A 13,027-nucleotide genomic window follows, 5' to 3' on the forward strand; every position below is an offset into this window, starting at 1 on the left:
ACTGATATGATTTGTCACAAGACCCCAGTTACCAGGGAGTTGCTGAGAAAAGCCAAACCAAGGGGGGCAAACCTCAGCTGGGGCGGGTCCCAGAAAGGTCAGAGGTCAAAAGAAAAGTTATTCTAGGGTAACAGAGAGTTTTCTGGGAGTTCATCAACTCCTGTGAGTCTGCAGTTCCTAGCAGCATAATGCTGTACCTTACTCCATTCTCCTGTGGAAAAAGGTGAGCCTCTGAGATACATAAGTAAGCAAAGCTATAACCCAGTGGGTTCCCTGGAAACAGACTGGACAAGGGCCTCCAGGCACTAGCTCACCAGGTCTCCAGATCAGAGATTTTGGGTGAAGCTGACAAAAGAAAAGAAGGACTCCCCTCAAAGGACCACGAGGACCGTAATTCACCCTCAAGGGCAAAGATGGAGACACAAGAACCAACAAGAGAATTGGGGGGGGGGGTAGTGAAAACACATAACTCAAAGGCACCTTGATTTTACCCAGTAATTGCGTCATTTTATCCTTCACTAAGATAGTTCTTACATAGCAAAGTGGGGAAGTCAAGTTGATGGTTTAAAACTCCAGGTAAAAAGAAGCAAAACCGAAGACCTGAAAACAGAGACCTGCAGTTACCACCTGGGGGCAGCATATCTAAACTAAAGACCGAGTGTGTGAGAGGGTGTGTGTGTGTGTGTGTGTGTGTGTGTGTGTGTGTGTTGTGTGTGAAGGTGTGTGTGATGATGTGTTGGCAGGGTGCGGGGTGCTGTCAGGAAAAGGAGGGTGTGGAACAGAGCTATAATCTCTAGGTCAGACCCCCAGCCCTTCCTCCCAGGTCCCCTTGCTTAAACACTGGGAGCTTCCCTGTGACCTACCCAGTGGTTATTTAGGGTTCCCTTTCCCAAACCTAAGCAATAAAAGGGCAAATATGTCCCAACAACACTCATGGGCTCTCCAAGGCCTAGAAGCCTTGTACTCTATCATGTTGTCCTGTGAACCAGTGAAATGCCTACGTGGTAAGTGAATTCCCCTGATACACTGATTTTCAGCATCTAAGAATTGCCATCAGAAATGACAACAAAGGTGAGCATTGATAAACCTGGCCTTTAGACATACAGAAACAGCTCCTGAGGAGTGTCCACCCCAAGAGCAGTAAATGCAACCCCAGAATGACAGGCCAGGGGGTCCTTTACCCCAGTGTGGTGGCAGACACTTTGCTTTGGGAACCTGAAGACTCGATTCCTGAGCCAGTTTTCCCGTGATGGACTTAAGGATGTTACAAACTCTTAGAGCCTTTATTTCTCCCTGTACAGTAGGAATGATTCTATCCATCAAGGTGAAGGACAGCTGGATAAGACAACAGAGATAAAAGCAGCTGGTCCACATCTAAGGATGGCAAATCCATGGCTATCACCATGCTAGTGCTGCCACGGCATCCAAGATGGACCTGTTTGCCCTCTATCCTGCTTCTTCAGGGACCAAACCCAGGCAGTCACTGTCTGTAAAATGATTCTTCTCAGGCCTGAGTTGCTGCATCTTCTGAACCAGCAGGGAAGAGATCATTCTCAGGTTAAACCGGACAGCCACAGAGACAGAGACAAACGCAATCACGTCTCCAGTCAGAAACTTCAGGGATCATATGGTTGGCAAATTAAAACTCAGATCAATTTATTCCCCACACAAATAGTAGCCACACCCTACAGTCTGCCTCCTTCCTGGTAGCCTCCTTGGGTCTATGACATCCAGAACCTCCCGACCCCAAGGGACTTTACAATCTGCTATGCAGCCACAAACAGGCTAGCCCCATGGCACCCTCAGATGCACTGGTGAGCCTGCTTCAGGTGACAGCCTGGGTGCCTTAGTATTCTCTACAGGAATCCCGCAATATGGTGGGGGATTTTCATATATTGGAGTAACTGTGGGTGAGAGAATAACACTCATGAAGACCATCAACGCACACTGTCAGTAAACAGGGAATTCTCTCTCACTGTTCAACAGCCCCACAGTCAGGGAGCGGGGCAGAAAGCAGGTGCATTTTCTGGATTCCTAAAGGGTCCTGCTGGTGGCTTTGTGAATGAGTCCTGTTCTAAAGTGTTTTGGTCCACTGTAACTCCAAAACCCAGGGGAAGACTCACACGGCTGGAACAGAAATGCCCCTAGAAACGTTTGCTAGGTATGAAAGTGGGTGAGCAGACCTATGAGGGGAGGTGGGTGAGCAGACCTATGAGGGGAGGCGGGTGTCAGCAGACCTATGAGGGGAGGCGGGTGTCATCAGCTGGGGTTTCTTTGTTTGTTTCAGGGGAGGGGGCTGTTTTGTATTTGAGACAAGGTCTCTTTGTAACCCAGGCTGGTCTTGATCCTCCACCATCCACCTGAGTGCTGGAATTATTGGCATGAATAGCCTTAAGCTGTTTTTTAACTAGCATCTGCATCAGCCCCAGATAGGGGAAACAGCCTTAGGGTCTGAGAGGTTTTCTAATGGTGACCAAAACTAAAATGTCTCAAGTTAGAGACAAAAGTCTGGCCTGGGTTAAAAAGTGTGAAATCCGTGTTCTGTAGAACGTTAGCTATAGCATTTGGGGCAAGGTCACCTCTCTCTGACTGTTTCCTCGAGCAGCTAGTAACAACATGGGGACACAAGGGGTCAAGGGGATAAAGGAGAGCTTGGATCATGGATCACGCCTCCCTCCTCACAGCCCTGCCGGGCCTGGGCTCATTTGTGAAGAGCCTCCAGGTGTGATTCTCCTTCTCCCCAAAGGTGCTGGGGGGCGGGACTTCACGCCACCTCTGATTCCCAGGCAGCCTGTGCCTCCTACTCTAAGGACTCCTCGTAATGGCTTTTCCATACTCTCATGCTTGGAAAAATCAGACTCCCTTCCCTGCAGGTCCTGAAAGGACCTCAGCTTAGCCCTCCCAGAAATCCCCCCATCCATAAAGCCGATGTGTTGGTGGATATTTACCTTGTCTTTCTTAAATCTATTAAGTAGACCCAGAGGGAAGGAGAACTAAGTCCTGGGCGGCAGCGTTTCAGAATGCTTAGCACTTCACAGTACATGACAGTAACACATCAGTCAGCCTCAGGGTGGGCGTGCAGCTGTACCCACCTGCCTCCCCACTGGCCTCTGCCCTGAAATCCAATCTCACTTAGATCAACTTCTCTGAAGGGTGGCCCACTGCCCCCTAGAGGGTGCCCTGAAGACTGTTAGTAGTGGCTCTGAGTGTAGTTGCCCCCACAGGGTTATTTCATGTCTTTTCATGCCAGCATGCCTAGGTATCTTCTCCACTCATTCCTCTTTTACATCTCAATTAGGGAAGTGTAACAAAGCCAAAAAGCTTCACATGTGAGTAGGTTATGTTATACATGAATTGTATGTCAGAAAGGAAAGGCCGTGGGGGTGAGGCATTGTAAAATGCTCGTTATAAAAAGGGCCGGACTGGACTGGAAGGGCTGAGAGCTTCTTGATCGGAAGACCATGCCGTCAAGACTAGTGACTTCCGGGCAAGCAGTAGAGGAAGTTGGGAGAGGGGCTCTGCTTGTTATGACACATGACTGCAGCCTTCATGCTGTGGCAACACCCGAGCTTCACTGGGGTGGCAGCAGAGGTAGTCAGGGGCTTTCCCCCTTTGGACTAGAATTAAGAAAGCCATTTCTGAGCAACAGGAGAGAAGCAGAACTAGGCTGAGCCACTTACAGAGATCTTCTGTGGCTGCTGGGGCAAAGGCAGCCATGGATTCGTATAGCTCCTCATCACAACCAGGGTTGAGGGAGCATTTCATGAGCAGGTCTGTGGACAGGTGGGCCATGGACTCATACACGTCATCAGCCTCCTCACCATGCATCAGCTCCTCTTTAATGTGACTCTTCAGCATGTCCACAGTCTCCTGCAAGGGAAGATGGGCTCGTTGAACACGAGGTACCTGGCTATCTGGGCAGACTCGGCCCAAGTGGGCTTGTGGTGGCCAAAGGGAGGAGAGTCGGATCAAGGTTACAATTGCTTATGGGTATTGGCATTCCTCACCTGACAGGGAGCTCTGTAGAGCCAGGCGTCAGGCCCTTTTCTCTTCTTTGCCTTATCCTTCTTGTTCTAATCTTTGTATCTTCCTCCCACACTAATCACAAAGTTAAGCACCTACATCCTGGTTAAATGTTTGGGTGCCAGAGGGCATAAATTAAAAACTGCTTCCTCATGAGTACCTGGTCAGAATCAGGCTCAACACTGGGCACACATCTGCACCCGCCCTCCTTTGGAAGGCACACCACTCTCCCTCATCTGCAGATGAAAAAGCAAAGCTCAGAAAACCTGGTCTTCCCTGCAAGCCTTACAGTCTCCATGTGGATCCTTTTACTACATCCCACTGGGTGCTTAGGGGGAAACAGTGACCCAGGGGACCACACAGCCGCGCAGTGGTTTGGAAGGGCTACGCTGAGATGTCCCCACACTTGGGCAGCCAGCGCTCCCTGAGGGATGTCTCCAGCCCTGTCCTTTGGGACAGTTTTCCTAAGCTCTGGACGATCTCAAGGGTTTCCTCCCCCAGTTTCAACATTCTAGATGTTCCCAAAGACAGCTACCCTTACACAAAGGGCCCTGATGTCAGAAAGGCTCCCCCTGACCCTTCTGCCTCCAGAGGGTTTGAGGCTGATTTCCCTGCAACCTCTGAACAACTTTTCCTGGTCAGACATGGTGGTATGTCACAATCCTTACCTCAGCCTCAAACCACAGAAACTCTCCTTCTCATCAGCACCACCTGACAAAGGTCGCCTTCGGTTGACAGTGTGTTAGTGTCCTGGTGAGACCCAAATGAACTAAGTAACAAGCTCTCAGTGGTGGGGACTCTGGGTGTAGCACTTGGCAAACAAACAAACAAACAAAATCTGACACTCCATGAGCATCATGCAAGGACAACATTTGGTGGCATTGGTAGAAGGTGACTTAACTAGGAGTCAGGATGATATGAGAAATGTGAGTCAGATTAAAGCGCAAGGCCTCTGAAAATAACACTTTAACCTCCCCTGTTAGGTAGAGAAAGGTAACAAGCCCCGACGGTAGCACTGAACTGGGTTCAAATCCCACCTCTACCTTTACCAGTGGGAAGCTCTAGGCACGATCACCTTGGCTTTCTCCGTCCTCATTTATAAGGTGAAGGTCTTAGCCTCTTCAACTTCAAGGGAGTTAAAATTAAATGGGACAGGGCGTCTGCTGATCACATGAGCCCAGTAGCTTGATTACCACTCTGAACACAGAGTGGCCCCACGGAAAACAACAAACACAAAGTGGCATGCTGTGTGTTAGCACATTTGTGATTTTGAAGCAAAGCCGAGTGAATAGTCTTAGAGAAGAGAATGAGTGCCTTTATGCCCATTTACACCAGCGAGGACCCAAACAAGGACTTAGACTATTCTGATTGCTTGAAACAACTACACAGACCCCAAGACATCGGGAGCCTTTCTGTGTCCCTTGGCGCCACCGCCTTACAGATTTTCTATCACGGAGTAGAGCTAGGTTTCTGTGGCGGTGTCAGGCTCGCTCCTGTCTGGAGACAGCAAGCAAGACCGCATGAATCTGGCTGCTTATTTTGGGGGGTCATAGCCAGATGAGCTAGTCTCAGGTGCCCCTTGCGGGTTTGAAAAGAGGAACACCTGAAGGGAGTGGAGTCAAGAATAGCTTCCTCCAAGACAGTGGAGGCAACCCTGGGCATGGGACAACACCCAGGCATGGTGCAAGATTGAACTCAGAGCAGGACTCAGAAGTCAGTGACCAAGGATGAGCCGCCAAGAAAGCTGCATGTATCCACCTGCCTTAAAGTTCAGATCCAAGGCGAGGCTCAGAGAGAGACAGGACGTTAGTGAGGGACAAGGTCTCAGAGTCGGCCACCTTGATGCCTCTCAGGGTAGAGCCTTACTATGGCCTTCACCAAGGAAGGAGCCAATTCTAACACGACTTACCTAAGCCCAAAGGTGAACAAGGCAGCTAGGGACATGCCACCAAGGAGCCTTGGAGGTAGATGGAAAGAGGGCTCAGCATCAGCCTTGAACAGATGCATTCTGTGCAAGTTCCTGTCAATATTTTGGGAATGGCCTCAGTGTTTTACATATGTCTGTTCCTTTTAGTCTAAAAACAACTCTATGAATAGCCCTCTTAGGATCCTTCCTTCTGCATATTAGGAAATGGGAGAAGGAGGCTGGTTAACTCAGTGGTTAAGAGCATTTGCTGCTCCTGCAGAGGACCTGGGTTTTATTCCCAGTCCCTACATGGGGCTCCCAACAATCAATAATTCCTGTCCCAGAGTAAGTGATGCACTCTTCTGGGGGCACCAGGCATGCGTGCAGTATGCATATATACATACAGGAAAAACCACTCACACACAAACAATAAGAATAAAACTAGAGAGGAGAGGGAGAGAGAGAATTTGTGACTTGCCCAAGGTCACATGGCTACCAAGTGGGTACAGGAATTTGGACTCAGGCCCACCAAAACTGTCTACTGCCAGAGAGACACACGAGGACATGTTAGAGACAAAAACCATCAGTGTCTGTGATGAAAACAGTCAGTCTGGAACCACTCAGTGCGTGCCCTATCATGGGGTCTTTCTCCCCTTCACCTTACCACATACTCGTCGATGAACTGGCGAAGGTCCCTGAAGCCGTGTTTCTCAGCAATGGTGTTGGGGTAGTGGCCATGCTTGTTGGCCACACTATAGGCCTGGAGAGCCCCCGGGCAGGTGAGCAACAAGGCGGTGAGGTTCTTCAGTCCATACTTTGCAGCAAAATGCAACAGGGTGGGCAGCTCTTCATCCCTCTGATCTAAAAAGGCATCAGGGAGAATTTAACTAAAGGGTGAGAAGGCAGACATAGAACACCTTTGCTCCTGGAGGTGAAGCTGATGAGCCTTAGTATGGTAAGCAGTAAGCACTTAATCATTGCTGACTGCTGACTGACCTAACATGGGATTGCTTCCTCTGAACTTCTAATGTTCCTGCACTCGATGATATTTTAGTTGGTAGACTAGTACTTGGTAACACATCATCTGTTTTAAAGTGAGTGGAAAATCCTTAGAAAATGATACCTTTTCTTTTTTCTTTCTCTGGGGCTAGGGATTCAACTCATAGCTTGAGGTACTGAGTGAGTGCTCTACCCCTGAGCTACATTTCCAACCCCAAGCCATGCTGATTTCTAAGGCTTAAATGGCAGCCACAGAACAGGATAGGAATCCCATTTTGCTCTTCTCTGCAACACTCAACACTGGTCTGAAACTACTGCCTTGAGTTGACTGAGAGAAAGAAGATCCTGGCTGGAGAGACGGCACAGAAGTTAAGAGCACTGGCTGCTCTTCCAGAAGACCTGGGCTTGATTCCTGGCACCCATGTGGTGACTCATTACTATCTCTAATTCCAGACCCAAGGGACCCAGCACCCTCTTCTGGCCTCTGAGAGCACTGCACACATGTGGTGCACAGACATACATGCAGGCAAAAAACTCATACACATAAAATAAAAATAAAGGAAGAAATGTTCAAATAGAAAGAAGTCTATCCACTTATCTCTTATTACCAATTTTATAAATATACCAAGAAAAAAAAAAGCTCATGTTGGGGACTTAGAGGGTAATTTTTTTCCTTTTCATAAAAATTGATGGCCCTGTCAGTTTATGTGCTTATTTATTTTCTCTTCTTTTCATATATGAGTGTGAGGTGTAGTACATGTGTACTTGCAAGTATGCAGACATATATAAGAGAGGCGAATTAAATGTGCATGCATGTGGAGGCCCAGGATGATGTCAAGAATCTTCCATTATCACTCTTCCACCTTATTCTTTGAGGCAAGGTCTCTCACTCAAACCAAATACAGCTAGTCTGCTTGCTCCAGATCATCTGTCTCTGCCTTCTCAGCCTGGATTACAAGTGAAATCATCATGCCCACTTGGCATTTAAGGGAGTCTGAAGATCTAAACTCCAGTCCTCTTGCTTGTGTGGACAGTGATTTAACCACTGAGCCATCTCTCCAAGCCTGGCCCTGTCCTTTTAAAAATGATAAATCCAGCTTCCTGTTCACCAGGATATGCTCCTTGGGATGAAAGGTCTGAAAATGTCCCCATGTCCCTATGTTTTCAGGTGCTGCGAGCCGCAGAAATATGAAGTAGGAACTCAGCTGGTACTGAGAAGGCTTTGCAGCAGTCAGGCTATGAGATACTCTCTCCTGGGCCTCAGAATCAGAGAACAGAAACATTTACAGCAAAGAGAGGAGAATGTTCCATAGTAGGAGAATGAGGAGAGACAGCGGAAAGAGAATGGCCCCTGGAGAAGGCCCGACAGGCAATTCTCTTCCTATGGTTACCACACTACAGGCTGGTGAAACTCAGTCAGAAGGCAACCAGAGACGGGTATCACTGTGAAGTGCCACTGTGGTGGGAAGGAACAGGTACCCTGTGCAGCATCCAGGTGGCATCCCCAGGCATGTGGGGTGACTGTCCCGGCTCCTATTGCTACCACAGTGCATGTGCAGGGCCTGCTCATTGCTCAAGTTACAGATATTTGCTTAAAGCCCACAAAGAGAAACACCTGAGGACCCCTCCCTGAGCTGACAGCCTAGGAAAAGAGAGCTACAGCAGGCAAGCTGTGGGACCGAAGGCCCAACAATGCTGGGGGAGCCCTCTGCAGGTGCTGGGACAGACTCTTGGGGGACTGGAGAAGGCCTTCCTTCCAGAGAAAATGCTACCTGAGGGATAAAGAGAAAGCCACCAGAAGAATGGCAGCCCAGGCAGGGACAGAGAAATGGAGCTTCTGTGAGTGGACTGGCAAGACGCAGACTCAAGAAATATATACTGTCTGGGAACAGAGACCCACTAAGAGGGGATGCAGAGATAAGCAGTGGCAAACGCAAGCAACCATCCCTCGGGGCTTGTTATCAGGCAGAGGAGTTTGAACTCCATCCAGAAGGTAAGTGAGAACCACCGGCATTTTTAAAAGGGAGTCGAGCGCAGCTGTGTGCCGTGAAATAATATTTCAGACACAGAAGTTCTATCAGATTAGAACGGAGCTGACACACTCCTCCTCCCTGGCCACACTGCAGCTCCCACAGTAGAACGGAGCTGACACACTCCTCCTCCCTGGCCACACTGCAGCTCCCACAGGGCAATGCATTCCTCACTTGCCGGTGATGGTGCCTGTGTGAATGAAACCCACTGGGCTGGCCACCAGTCATATAAAAGTGTGACACACACAATTATGTACAGTACATCATACTTGATGATGGTGGGGGACTATGTCACTGGCTTCTGTATTCGCCATATTTTCTATTATGATTTTGGACGATATTGCTACTTATTTTAAAACTTGCTGTAAAAGAGCGTGCTGCGTCATGCCCGCAGCACCCTCATAGGTATTGCTAGATTTAATCCCCTGTCTTTTCGTTCACCTTGGTGCCGGAAGGGAAGAAGCTAAATGCCCTTCCCACAGCACACAGCCCGGGTGTACAGCATCTATGTATATGTAGATATAGCTACACCATCTATGACTAAAATGACTGTTGACTTACTTGTCATCATATCTTCTTCTTCCAACTGGTTGATCCCGAAGAGGTGCAGTCCGCTTGCAGGGATGTTGTTCTTCAGGGACTCCGTAAGCAGTTTATCGAGAGTCTCTGTGTTGTAGGGCACAATTTTAAAGGCCTACATAAAATAGTGAAGATGATCAGATTTCAAATCCAGCTAGCTCCTCCCTGTCAAGGTTGTAGAGAGAAGTCACGTGCCCAGAAAGCTCGGATCTCCTCCCAGCAGCCTTACCTGACACATGAACTCCACGGGATTGGCGGCACTGGACAGTAAGTTCCCAATTTCCTCCATGTCAGTATAATAGCTGATGGTGGTTTCACATACCACCAAGTCCCCAGAATATACCTTCAGACAAACATTTCCCGATGAGAGGTCTAAACAGAACAAGAGATACTGGTAAACCTCCAGGAAGAACAAGGGTCCTGTGAAAAGTGGTCATGGGCAGACATGCTGTGTTTGAGTGGTAAAAAGCTCACTGGGGCCGGAAGGACGTGTCAGAGGTGAGCTGGAAGGGAAGGGAGGGTCAGAGGAGAGAAGCAGGCCAGCATGTGTGATCTTACATAAAATAAGCATCCTTATCAGGTTGTCAATTGCATTGTCAAAGGATTTTCATCTGTTTTGCATAATTATCAGTTGTGTGTGTGTATGTGTGTGTGTGTGTGTGTGTGTGTGTGTGTGTGTGTATGTGTGTATACAGATGCCCATGTATGCCAGAGGCATAGGATCTTCCTGGAGACTGGGTTATTGGCAGTTGTGAAGGGTCCAATGTGACTCTTGGAACTGAACTTGATTTCTCTGCAAGAGTAGGATATCTTTTTTTTTAAATTGGTTTTTCAAGACAGGGTTTCTCTGTGTAGTTTTGCACCTTTCCTGGAACTCACTTGGTAGCCCAGGCTGCTCGAACTCAGAGATCCGCCTGGCTCTGCCTCCGAGTGCTGGATTAAAGGCGTGCGCCACCAGCGCCCGGCAAGAGTAGGATATCTTAACCACTGAGCCAGCTCTCTAGCCTGTTTTACTGAATTCCTCAGGCCTTGATGAACAACAGCCACAAAAGTGTTAGGGTTTAAGGTGCTTTGTATGAAGGCTAGCAGTCACCCAGGGCTGGAGACTAACTCTTCACTCCTGCCCCCGTGGGCCGGTGGACGCAGTTGACTCGCTCTGCGGCTGTCTGCACTACGTGCTCTTCCTGGGGCAGAAGTCTGTACCACCGGAAGAGGTTCTGAGGGGGAGAGAAAAACTAAAAATACACCAACCACAAAGATTCGATTCACCAAAGAGGAAATTCGACAAGTCATGAATGTGGAAAATTATTAAACCTCGCTGGTAATCCAGGACACGCAATTAAAATGACACACTGCTTTTTACAAAACTGATTTAGCAATGCTGATGGACAACGCCAGGGGTTGGAGATGGTTTGGCAAGTAAGCTTGAGAACAGCAGTGCTTCAGAAGGCAGCTGAGCAGCGCACTCTCCGGTCAGCACACTTACCTGGAGCCTTCACAGAAACCGTATACTCGTTCTCCAGTGTGCCTTCTACCCTGATGGAGGGCGAGTCCTCAGGAGAAAACTCTGCTTCTGTTGACACCTTCTCATCCAGCTTGCATCTCACAATGACATACACGGTGGTTTCTGCCTGGGGTGGGAGACAGGGTCTGGTGTCTCTCCCTCCTGTATCCCTTAGGGAGTTGGGTCAAGGGCATCCCAGCTCCTTGAGACCCAGCTCACTCTCTAGTGAGGAGGGTCCTGGCGTGGGGAGGGGGCGCGGGGGTGGGGGGCGGTCTTGGCAGACCAGTGCTGGACAGAGAACCACAGGCTACCAACCCAGTGAGGCAACTTATGGAAAAGAGACTAAACATTTATAAACTTTTACAGCAATTAGATGGAAACTCTTCATTACACTCATTAATTTTTTAAACCTAGGGCTTATAGATGTTTATTTCATTTTATAACATTTTAAGATTGCTTTTTAAATTTATACGCCTATAAAAGCAATTTAAATGGAGCTACCATGCAATGGGGAAAACCATGCCTCAACTTTTTACCAAGTAAAAGTCCCAGTACCAGAAATGGATTATATCTTTTAGAGTCATTGGCTGAAGTGATCCCATAGACTGCTCCCTAAAAACCATTACAGGCTATTGCCATTGCTATTGGTTACCCTCCACAACCCGACACTAGGAAGACACTGAAGACACTTATGTCATCTAGCATGGAGAGATCAAGCTGGTGCGCAACTAGAAGCTTCACCCCTACTGACTAGCATTCACGGTGATGGAAGGTGCTCTCCTCACTACGGAGGAGAAGAGTCATCATCGATCAATATCATCCAGTTAGGAACCCTGCCGTCTACAATAGCGACCAGCCTGCAAGACATACTGGTGAGATAGTGGCATCAATGTTACAGGAGTAACCAACCACTTTTTAAAACATGGGGTTTAGGGCCTACTCCATGAGATAGAATCCATAGCTGACACTGTTAGTGAAGCCAAGAACCAAAAACTATATAGGTCATTGGTACTATATAGGTAATTGCTACTATGGGGAAACTATTATTCTGCGATAAGATGGCTCCTAAGGACATATTGCTATACCTGGATCAGCACATTGCTTAACCTTCATTACAGAAGCTTCTTCTTTCAGTAGATGGTAATTAACGCAGAGACCCACGACTGAACAACATGAAGGGAGTGAGCGAGGCAGTGACATGCTCAGCCCTAAATGAAATGTCTTCATCACACCCCTCCCCTCAAGGCTGAGGGATCTATGCCAAAGAGGAGGCAGAATGATTGTAAGAGCCAGTGGCGGACAACTCCAAGGAAGCAGTGTCTTCCAGACACAACATGGTTGATGTACAGATGAACTCACAGAGACTATGACAGCCTGCACAAGACCCACACAGGTCCAAGCCAGACATCCCAAATCGGAGAAGCCCAAGTGAGCACCAAGTCCCACCATGACCAAAAAGTTCTTTACAATGATACCTGCTGGGAAAGGGAAAAATCAGTGTTCTCCAGCAAAATGTGACCCGGCATATCAACCACATTCCAGGGTGGGCCTCCTGCTCAGTAGTTGACAAATAAAAAATCAATTTTATGGTAATTTTTGTGTGCTCATTTGTTTGGTTTGGTTCAATGGGATTTTTTTCTTTCTTTTTCTTTTTGAGAAAAAGAAAAAACATGGAGTTTAGTGGAAAAATTTGGGAGGAGTTGGGGGAAGGGAAAGAATATTAACAAAATATATTATACGAAAAGTTTCAAAAAATTTAAGCAGAAAAGAAATTGTTTTTATAAGATCTATTGCATCAAATAATTGGGTTTTTATTTTTTGAGACAGTGTCTCACTATGTAGCCCTGGCTGTCCTGAACTTGCTATATAGACCAGATTGGCCTTGAATTTAGAGCTCTACCTGCCTCTGCCTCCCTAGTACTGGAATTAGAGGAGTGTGCATTCATGCCTGGAAAACTTTTATTTATTTTTAAGTCCTTCCCCAAA

At 47.8% G+C, this 13,027-nt stretch overlaps 1 protein-coding gene across 2 annotated transcripts in view; it reads right to left on the minus strand.

Annotated features, from left to right (window-relative positions):
- Pik3ap1 (phosphoinositide-3-kinase adaptor protein 1) overlaps window positions 1–13,027 on the minus strand; it is a 115,815-nt gene that overhangs the window by 48,034 nt on the left and 54,754 nt on the right. For both annotated transcript variants that reach the window (XM_028889392.2, XM_037206840.1), the window contains 5 exons: window positions 11,024–11,168; window positions 9,767–9,909; window positions 9,520–9,652; window positions 6,594–6,790; window positions 3,681–3,870 (listed from right to left, as the gene is read on the minus strand). In XM_028889392.2, coding sequence (XP_028745225.1) covers window positions 3,681–3,870; window positions 6,594–6,790; window positions 9,520–9,652; window positions 9,767–9,909; window positions 11,024–11,168 — 808 coding nt within the window. The remainder of the gene's footprint in view (window positions 1–3,680; window positions 3,871–6,593; window positions 6,791–9,519; window positions 9,653–9,766; window positions 9,910–11,023; window positions 11,169–13,027) is intronic.

The sequence above is a fragment of the Peromyscus leucopus genome, chromosome 1 (genome assembly GCF_004664715.2).
Source record: "Peromyscus leucopus breed LL Stock chromosome 1, UCI_PerLeu_2.1, whole genome shotgun sequence".
In the NCBI taxonomy this organism is placed as follows: domain Eukaryota; kingdom Metazoa; phylum Chordata; class Mammalia; order Rodentia; family Cricetidae; genus Peromyscus; species Peromyscus leucopus.